At 39.9% G+C, this 10,797-nt stretch overlaps 1 protein-coding gene across 4 annotated transcripts in view; it reads right to left on the reverse strand.

Annotated features, from left to right (window-relative positions):
- KAT6B (lysine acetyltransferase 6B) overlaps positions 1-10,621 on the reverse strand; it is a 287,405-nt gene extending 276,784 nt beyond the window's left edge. Inside the window, exons 1-3 of one of the 4 annotated variants that reach the window (XM_019502376.1) lie at positions 10,361-10,621; positions 5,472-5,551; positions 3,375-4,256 (exon numbers count right to left, since the gene is read on the reverse strand). In XM_019502376.1, coding sequence (XP_019357921.1) covers positions 3,375-3,995 — 621 coding nt within the window. In that variant the 5' untranslated portion in view covers positions 3,996-4,256; positions 5,472-5,551; positions 10,361-10,621. The remainder of the gene's footprint in view (positions 1-3,374; positions 4,257-5,471; positions 5,552-10,360) is intronic. The other 3 variants (XM_019502377.1, XM_019502378.1, XM_019502379.1) reach the window with 3 other exon arrangements.
- Between the last annotated feature and the right edge of the window lie 176 nt (positions 10,622-10,797).

The following is a 10,797-nucleotide window of genomic DNA, read 5'->3' on the forward strand; positions in this document are numbered from 1 at the left end:
AAAAAAAAAAAAAAAAAAAATTGGCTATCGGTATCAGCCCCAAAAATCTCTGTTGGTGCACCCCTATCTATAACAAGATTACCTCTTTCAAGTCAGATTGGCCAAAGTGCCTACATGCTTCAGCAAACCAAAAAACACACAGAACTTCTACCTTCTGATCTCTGCTCTAGCTGTTTTAGGAATTACCAGGAACTATTATTTTCAGTTGACAGCATTCCTTTAAAATGTCTATTTTTAAAACATGACCCAGAGAGCTAGGTATTGTCACCCTGCTTTGTATATTTTCCATTCACTTACTAGCCTGAGAGGCTGAGATTTGGTCTGTTCCACCAATACAGCCATTCAATTAAATATTTTAAAATTATAATCCATCTGCACTGCTCAGCTCAGACACACCCCAGCATTCAATATGATTAATTTTTTATGCCCTTTGGAAGCTTAAATTTGCAGAGTCAGTCACATTTTCCAATAGAGCCCGCAGAGTATACAGTTGCTGATATATTACTGCACACATGATGGCAGACTACATGGCTGATGTAAATAATGACTTCTGATTAGAATTTATTCTGTATGTGAGCCAGGTGCTTCCACCTCCTCATGCAGATGGAAAGAAACAAAAGGATACCAAAAAACAGGAACCTGCACTGAATGCTTCCAGTCTCATATCATTAGGAACCCTTGGAAACATCTCCACGCAGCTTACAGTCCAATTTCAAGGAAGCTGAACTGACATTTGAACACATGCTCCCCTGTAGACCCATGCAGATTTTCAATGAAACTCCATGCGGTAGTCAAAGATCACATAAGCAGCGGTAACTCTGCTCCTTTCCTTCCATTCCCATTAAAGCAGGGAGGAAATCCTTGGCTGCGATGGATCAGCCAAACTGGCAACATCAGCCAGAGCATAGCTTTACAGTCCAAAGGAAAAGAATCCCACACAGCATCCAAAACCAAATCTATGAATCTATGAACTTCTGGATCAGTGTTTCTCAACCCATGGGTTGCAACCCAAAAATGGGTCACAAGAATATATGAAAGGATTGCAAACAAACTTCAAAACTGGATCAACAAGCTTCAAAAATTGATTCTCCTTTAAAAGAGAAAAAACATGGGAAGCCATGGGTTTCCCCTTGCAGGCTGGCAGACTTGGGGGCAGTGGCTCAGGAGTGAGGGGCACTGGGTTGGGACTGGACATCTGTAAACATCAATGGGTCCTGGTACCAAAAAGGTTGAGAACCACTGATTTAGATGACCCAATTAGTGCCAATCCCCTATTTTGCTGGGTTGTGCAAAACATTAAGAAACAGTGCCACATGCTAGGGTCCTCTCTTTTACTGCGAATGGTTTTTCTTTTCAGTTAAGAAGCTGCACAACAATTTTCCTTCAGAGCTGAACTGTTTACTTAAGTAATGAAGCACTGTGAATGTCAAATAAGCACCTCCACAAGATGAACAATTACAAGATAACTGTTTAAGGAGTTTAAAAGGATTGATTGTTTTAAAACAGTGATGAAACTGGTAGTGAGCATGTTTGTTTTTACATATAGGAACACTGCCATATTTAATTATAAGATAGAATTTCTCATATATGCACCATGGGGCCAAAGCCTCAGCTGGTACAAGTCTGAATAGCTCTACTGAAATCCACAGTTCCACCAGCTGATGATGATCTGGCCTTAAGTACTTTACTGAAGCTAGAAACCAGGTGGCGTATATGTTTTAACACCCACCACATACTGTTACCTTTGTCATATACAGCAAAAGCTCAGTTGTTGTAATAGCTGACAGAAAACAAAGTTTGTTTGATTAAGGTTTGACAGACAAATTAAAGCCATACCAGAATTTCTTAGTGCTATAGTTAAGACTCAACTTCCCAGCATCATAACCCTACTTGACGTGTTTTAGCAATAGATGCAAGTCACTAAATGCTAGACTCTATGGAGGCGTCTTCCAGAGAGCATACAGGAAGCTCTGTTATGTTAGTATGTTCTTGTTGCTTGGTAAATTCATTACATTTTTCACTTCAAAGTAACTGAAGAAGTCCAAGAAAGGCACTTTGTAGTGATAAAGCTGCCAGTTGGTGGGGTAATTAAATGTTTAGTGCATGGAGGTAGCAATAATTACTAGGCAAGTAATTCTCATAAATTCCCATTTCAAGTCTAAGACCTAAAGGTGCACACACTTTATACATGCAAGAGGTTGTGTTTAAATAAATGGAAACTCTCACAAAAATAACCATAGGAGCACAAATGTTTGCAGACTCAAGACCCTAATCAGCTTCACTCCACCATCAACTGCACATGCTAATAGTTTCTGCATTGTGCAGTAGCTACAACAATGCCAAGCAAAACAAAAGCAAAGGCTACCAATGAGAAAGATAAAGATACTGGTGATATCCCCCAAAACACAGACAATGGAAATATAAATTTGGGATGCCCAAGGTCAGAAAAGAGTACTACTAAACATATCTTTAGCAAGTTGATAAAACATTCCAGAATTTCTTCTCTCTCTCTCTCTCGCTGTTCCACCTAAAGAATTAAAGCACAAAGAGACAGCAGAATTCAGAGTAGAAGGAACTATACTGAAATTTTAAAAAGCACACCACCACTTCCAAGCACAGAATGACCAAGAACTCTTGCTGCTGCTCCTCTGCCACCCCATTCCTTAGAAATTATTAAATTTACTCAACACTTCAACTGCATATATAGGAAATCATGAAGTGTTCGGATCACTTAGAACCACAAAGCATTCTGTGCATGATGGGAAGGAAGCAAGACACTTAGCTAACATCTTTAACTTGATTACTAGTAGTCACAATTAGCCTTTGTACTTCATTATTAGGAACTGGAATAACAATAACTTCAAAATAAAAGGTATTTAGACTATGTTAGAAATGTATTAAGAGACCTACTACTTACTATTACTGTTCCAGTACTACTTAATGATTTTAAAAGATAACAAATTATTAGAAGATAGCAAATGAAACTACATCCAACAAGAGATGATAATAGTCCAACAGTACCAAATTGTTTCAAGATACTGGAAATACATCACCACTTTACCAAACTGGTAAAACAGACAGGAAAGGCATGTGAATCTTCAAAACTTCAGCGCACACACCTTTCACATGGGTACTCTTGCCTATCTAAGAACCAAGCAGCGCAATACACAGTTCACAAAAAACATATCCAGCAATGAAGATATCACCTTTCCTACTATAGGGATGATACAGATTAATGCTGAACAATGAAAACATTCTCCCAAGCTATAATAAGGAGCTTCATGTAACGTAAAACCAAAACAAAAATAGCGGAACTGTCATTTATCTTAATCTATCTTTTCACATTTCCAGATGTGTCCATTTTTCACACTTACCTGGTCTTTTTCATGGGGTAGGAGGCTGACAGGTGGGAGAGAAGCTGGGAAACCACTGGAATATTTTGGAGTTCCTTTGCTTTCCAAACTGCCATAATTCACCCTATATTGAGGTCCTTCCTTCAGTAACCTTCCATTATTTACAGCACGTTTGGCCCCCAGCCTCAATCTCTGCTGAAAGGTAGGATTGCTAAAAATATGAGCTAGGTCATTTTGACTTCTCAAATATTTTTCTATGTTTTTCAGGGAGGAGCCATTTGGTTCTTGAAGCCCTTCAATTGCTCTTCTCAATAGTTTATTCCAATCCACATTACGAAGCTCATTACAGGCTCCTCTAGATCCCTTACCAGATTTAGGAAGAGTGCCTGGTTTAACAGATGAAAAACGTCCAGGATTATCTGGGTCCTTGTAAGATGCAAGGCCTTTGTTGGTAACTTTAAGAATAGAACCATCTTGAACACTTAGTTCCAACTGTTCGGAAACAGTCTTCTTATCCAATCCATGGGAAGCACACACAGCATGACAAATTCTCTCTTCAGATGGCCTTTGCTTTTGCTTTTTAACCTTTTGTATAGCTTCAAGAATCCACTCTGTATAAAGTGGGTTTGCAAGTTTTACCATGGTTGACCAGTAATTGCTTCCAGCCAAGAGTTACCCATAGATGTTCCTCCTTATCCTTCTAAGGAATCTTTCAGATGTTAGTCACAACTTGAAAGCAATCAGATGATCCCATGTGCTGTTTAGTTGCGTCTCATAAATATCCATCCTCAAGCAATCAGAAGAGGCAGAGAAACATCTGCAGACTGAAATTCCTTATTACTTTACCAATGTGAAAGGCAAGAATGACTGCACTCCTGGTGGTACCAGAACATCCTTACAGAGCTTTAAAGATAGAGAAAAGAAGAAAAACAGTTAATGCTGACATGCCTAGAGATTAACAGTAATAAAAATTAAAATGTATTGAGAGTCTTTTTTTTTTCTTTTTTAACATGAACATGCTCCAATAAAGTGCAGCTTCCCATACTATCCTTGAAGAGGGGACTTTATTTGTAATGCATGTTTAAGAAATCCAGCCATACCTATTACTCTACTTGTGCAAAAGTTGTTCACAGATTGCATACATTTCCATTCATATTCAGGGCCCTTGTTTTTGACACCCCACTTCACACCATTTACCCACTGCTTGGTTCTTAGAAAAATCCAGTTCTGTGAATCACCAAAGAAGTTTTAAAAAGTTTCCCGAAACTCTGAACATTGTACAGGCCACATTATGACACCCACCAGAAAAAATAAATGGCACCATATACATACACACTATGATTTTGTACTGATAGATATAACAAAGGAGTCATTGACCCTGCTAGAGAATCCTTTAGTTAAATAGCTTTTCAATATACCATGCTCATTCATTCAAATAGGGACTAAACTGAAGCTCTGCTTTTAATATATAAATCCAGAGATACCAGCACTGCAGTGAGCCCCACACTATTACTTATACCCTTCCCAAGCATCTGTAGAGGGATAACCATGCGCCCTGAATGTACAGATACTTGCATTTTTACAGAGGGCCAACACAGACCTATCTGCCAACAGACACAGAAGTCTACAAGAGAAGGTGAAGAGCTTCAATAATAAGAAGCAACATGATGAATTTTCACAGGCATAATGCAATTAAATTTGTAATTCTTGTTTTAGTAGGATGGTACGCACATAAAATTTAGTCATCCATGCTTCATCTATCAGTGGTATTTGTCTCAAGATAGTCACTTTCTTCTTACAGTAACAAATATCTTTACTGTACATGACTAAATTACCTCCAAATTTGGGGTTGGGATATGGTCATTTTATGGCACAGGAAGTTATGCTAATAGCTATAAACAGACATTAAGAAGAAAAGAAATCAGTTGTCATGTTCTTGTTAAGATGAACATACCTTATAAAGCAATCTTCAAGATAAATTTTCTTTAAAAAGTTGACCAACAGCTTGAACACGATCCAGATACGATACAACTGCTTTAACCAAAAAAACACCCTCAAAAACCCACAGGATTATCTTGTATTAAAGCACTAAGATAAAGTAAAAATTATAAATAATACCAGATGGAATGGAACTCCTCAGCACTGCATCCAATCAGTACTCTTGGTAAGTGGAAGATTCTCCAACTGTTCTGAAAAATCTAAAAATTAAAAAAAAAAAATTTTGGTTAAGGCTCCACATAACAAAAGGCAAAAGCAAACAGACAGATATGTACTGTAAAAATAGTATTTTCAATCAGATCTAGTCAAAGATTTTTTTTTCCAATTACAGCACAACTGAAAGTATGGTATACTACTTTACAACCAGAAAAAGTAATTGCAGTTTTCAATAATCATACTCATCTAGTTCAGACGTTCTAATCCTGAAGAGAACAACTGCAAAATAGACTTAAGACTCACATTTTTTCTTATTTACTTTGAGTTTAATTTTAGGATGAGGTCTCATACAGAACTATACCTACATAGCACAATTAATAATAAAAGAGCAGCTAGTTACTAGTGAATGTAAACTGTTCCAACCAAGAACAGTTAAATTCATAAAACTTGCCATCCTTTAAGTTTGATTGAAAAACTTAAACGTCTGGAATTAGGGAGAGGTTCAACTGGTTGCCAGGATAATAATAATTAACAAACAAACAAACAAACAAACAAACAAACAAACAAACAAACAAACAAACAAACAAACAAACAAACAAACAAACAAACAAACAAACAAACAAACAAACAAACAAACAAACAAACAAACAAACAAACAAACAAACAAACAAACAAACAAACAAACAAACAAACAAACAAACAAACAAACAAACAAACAAACAAACAAACAAACAAACAAACAAACAAACAAACAAACAAACAAACAAACAAACAAACAAACAAACAAACAAACAAACAAACAAACAAACAAACAAACAAACAAACAAACAAACAAACAAACAAACAAACAAACAAACAAACAAACAAACAAACAAACAAACAAACAAACAAACAAACAAACAAACAAACAAACAAACAAACAAACAAACAAACAAACAAACAAACAAACAAACAAACAAACAAACAAACAAACAAACAAACAAACAAACAAACAAACAAACAAACAAACAAACAAACAAACAAACAAACAAACAAACAAACAAACAAACAAACAAACAAACAAACAAACAAACAAACAAACAAACAAACAAACAAACAAACAAACAAACAAACAAACAAACAAACAAACAAACAAACAAACAAACAAACAAACAAACAAACTCATTCCAAATATCAGTGTAGGCTTTGGACACAGCAATGCCTCGGACACTGAACCTTATTGACCTAGGTGGCTGGGTAGTGGAAAGGTAGTATAATACCTTGAAACCCAATCTACCCCATAATGGTGCACAAACTCAACTGTGTAAAGACTGTTTCGCATATTTCAGGGAGTTGTAACAGATTTTGACAAGCTGATATTCCAATGTGGGCAGAAATGTTAGCAATCTTATTGGAAGCCATACACTAGGCCAACAGCCTTATTTTGGTACTTCACTGAGCACAGATAAGAACAGAGAGCAAAGACCACAAAATACATTATTGCAACTTTCATACAGGAAGGGAACTGTCAAATAAAACAGGGGCCATGCTTTTATTTGAGGTATTCTTAACCCTGGACACTGCCTCAGAAATTAAGTGTGGAAGAAAACAATCCGCCAAAATACCATACCAATGAAACCCACACTGAGACCATATTATATGGTTAACATCCTGTGGTAAAATTGAGGAATTCTGTTCAGTGGCAAATGTAACTAGAGATTTTTAACTCATTAACTTTCAATTAAAAAAAACAGAACAAAAACAAAGTATGTGGTACTACCATGGATTTTCATGGAGATGAAAGTCAGTGCTCAATTAAGCCCTTTTAACTGTAACTGCTGATTCAAATAGATTTACCAGATTTTTAAGCTTACTGAAATTTACACTATTAGGTTAATTTCATACAAACAACCACATCACTTCAACTAAATTCCAAGACATACAGTACAGGGTCTGTTCCAAGCTCCTAGGATACTGATGAAGCATTTCAGTATAAATACCGTAACTTGTGGGTTACAGGAATTTTTATTGGCCAATGACTAGAAAAAGAGTGTACATAAAGCAAAAGGCCAGTGCTAAGCCTGCTGCCTGCTACAAGAGTTTCACAGCAGTATACATTCGGAGTCACATTTTTACCTGTTTACTTTAAATTCCCTCTGTGTCATACATTCCCCTGCATACTAGCGCCTACTAAATCAACACTAGAAGAGCGTATCAGTAGAGGCACAGGAGCCTTTTGACTGCAAATGGCAAGGGTTTTTTCTATGGTGAAAGAAGACATCTTAAAGTCTCCCTTCTTCAGCAATCTTTCTGAGCCCAAGTTTGTTGTGCTCCAGGACACAGTGCAGCACTTGTCTGGTCAAACGTTTGATTTATTTAAATAAGGAATTTCTGTTATGCATTTGCTTTGTTGGAACGCATTTACTGGGGCAGGATAGACAGGCACCATGCCAACGAGCCAAGTGTCCACTGTAAATAATACACATAATAACCTGTTAATAGCAAACATTTTCCCAGTAACACAGTTCTGCTCAGTATTCTGTTATCACATAAATAAATCCATCCATTCAACACCTTTCAGCATTCAGAAGCACTGTAGAGACCATTGTTGATCCTAGCCCAGAGCCAACCAAAACCCAGGCTTTTCAGATGAACTCACCCAACCCACAGTCAAGCAAGACATACAACTGCAAAGAGGATCCTCCAATTTAAGTGAAAAAAGGATTTCTAAATATAGGAACTTCTCCAGCACCATACAATGCCTATGACATCACAGTTAACAATCACAGTTGCAATGTTTAAGTATCTACCTGGACAAAACTGTACACAAATTTCATTTTATTACAATAGCGTCTTCTACTAGTTTACAGTCTTTCCCCCATACCTTATTCATAGTCTTCCAAAAAAGATTACCACCATTCAAAGCAATTTTAATGAAACTTCAGCACCTACTCCCTTCCCCAAATATGGGTTAGTTTCACCACAGAAATCTTAAAATGAAAGTGACCGGTTGCCAGTCACCATGATTTTGGTATCTCAAATACTCACTTATTCTGGATTTGAAAGTTTTAGTGTTTCAATCACATGGCTTTTAAAAGCCAAATCATTAAACTTTTGATGGCACCTATTAATATGTAGGCATTAGCATAGCACATACAGCATACAAGCCTTTTGGAAAACATGGTGCCTTGCACTGCAGCAGGAGAAAAGGCACCCCTATTCAATGCTCAACTAATATGAAAAGTCAAAAGGGAGGCAAAATACACGAGTTGCAGAATCATAGCATGGTGATTAGAATGAAATCAAATATACATGCTGTAAGAATACATCTACTGTAGAGCCAAAGCCAATTAAAGAATACACTGACTGAACATGTCATTCTTGAGTGTAGTCACTAATCTTATAATCCTGTAATGACATTTTCCTTTAGACTAAAGGAGTATTGGGATTATTCAGAAATATTTCTAGTTTTCGAAAACACGTTTTTTTGCTTAGAGGGGGGAAAAACCTATTGTGAAGAAAGTCTAGTTTATAAAAAGTCTGATCGAAAAGTGTTCTGAAAAGCTCATAAAAATTCTCCCAGGTTGCCTTAAGCATTATGCCCAAATAAACTTTCCAACATTTGATCTTAATGTAATAGGGAGAGGGAAAAAAAGTCAGAAGCAGAAGACAGCCAGTTGTGCAACCTGCTGGTGACCTGCAAACTACAATTGTATTCAGTTCCCTCCTACCTGCTCTGTTCACACAGGCAGTAGGAGCAGCTGCAGGCCAGCTCTCTGCTGCAGCATCAGGGTCAGGTAAGGATTGCAGCAGGAGTGCAGAAAGAAGAGAAAATTGCCATTGCATTAAATAAACTCCCCTTTCATCTAGCTCATTATTTAGAATTACGCAGCCACTCAATTCAGTTTCCTACCACCGCCCCCCTCCTCATTTAATGATTCGAGAGAAGTGTTTCCTTCACGCTCAAAACACAGACACACACACACACACACACACACACACACACACACACACACACACACACACACACACACACACACACACACACAAAGAGAAACCAGATATGGACTCCTAGTGCATAAAACACTCTTGAAAATTATTCAGATCATGAAGCCAGTGATTTCATTCTTCCCCATTCATTACATATGCCCTTAATTTTGACAAGTGAATAAACTGGAACCTTGGCCAACTGCAGAAAGAAGGCACTGTAGCAAGTTCAGAAACAGACTGAGGGCTTATTTATGTTTTTTGGAAAGCAGCAAACCTAACCCTGAGACTCGAAGAAGCGTGCGCAATGCCCCATTAGCCAATTCAAGATCACACACTGAAAAGCAGCAATGTGACCGTAACCAGCACCACCAGCAGCGCCGTGACAACATGACAGCCACGGAAGTACCCGCCAGCCCTTCCCACCTGCCTCCCCGGACAACTATTTAAGCGGCAAAAAGTGCCACAATGGTGGCAATGACTAGAAGCTGCCAACCCAGGCGCCACGGCAGCACCTCCACTCTCGATGGCAGCGGGGCAGGCACATGGGCTGGGGAGAACCTTTCCTGGGACAGAGGTTTTAAGACAAAGTTTTTTCCAAGGAACCATTGTCAGCGCTCACCAACCCCCGTGGCTGGGGCTTTGCGAGGAAGGGGCGGCTTACGTCATGCTCGATGTTTCCACGGCAGGGCTCGGTCTCACCATTCAGCCACCCTGGTGCTAAGAGGCGCCACCTCGGGGCAGGGCAGCGACCACCCACGCGGGGCTCCAAGAGGGGGCGCTGACACGGAGCCGGCGGCCAGGGGCCCAGGCAGCAGGAGCCGGGCTGCGCCCCGCGGAAGGATGCTGCGGGCCGCCTGTCCCCTCCCCCGCAGGGTACCACTCACCGCTCCGCGGGGCCGCGGCTGAAAGGGGAGGAGCCACCTCCAGGTGCTGCAGCTGCTCCCCCTGCTGCCGGGCTGATGCTGAGGCTGCCGCCGCCACCGGCTCTGCCCCGCAGCTGCCGCCGCTCCCCCTCTGCCGCCGCGTCTCCCGCCGCTGCTCCCCCTGCCGCCGCCGCCGCTCGGCTCACCTAAACCGCCGCCATTTTGTTTCGCCCTGTTGTAGTTAACGTGAATCCGACATGACACTGATTACAGCCCAATGGAGGCTCATTAAAACCTTACCTTCCCCACGCCCCGCCCCCGCCGCCCAGCATTGGGCCGCGCCGCGCACGCCGCGCGCAGCTCATTGGGCAGGGCTGCATGCCTATCAACCGCCCACCCGGGCCCCGCCCCGCCCAGCAACCAGCCAGCTTCCCCATTGGAAGGCGGGGCGTGTCAAT

The sequence above is a fragment of the Gavialis gangeticus genome, unplaced genomic scaffold (genome assembly GCF_001723915.1).
Source record: "Gavialis gangeticus isolate Ggan-Ray unplaced genomic scaffold, GavGan_comp1, whole genome shotgun sequence".
In the NCBI taxonomy this organism is placed as follows: Eukaryota; Metazoa; Chordata; order Crocodylia; family Gavialidae; genus Gavialis; species Gavialis gangeticus.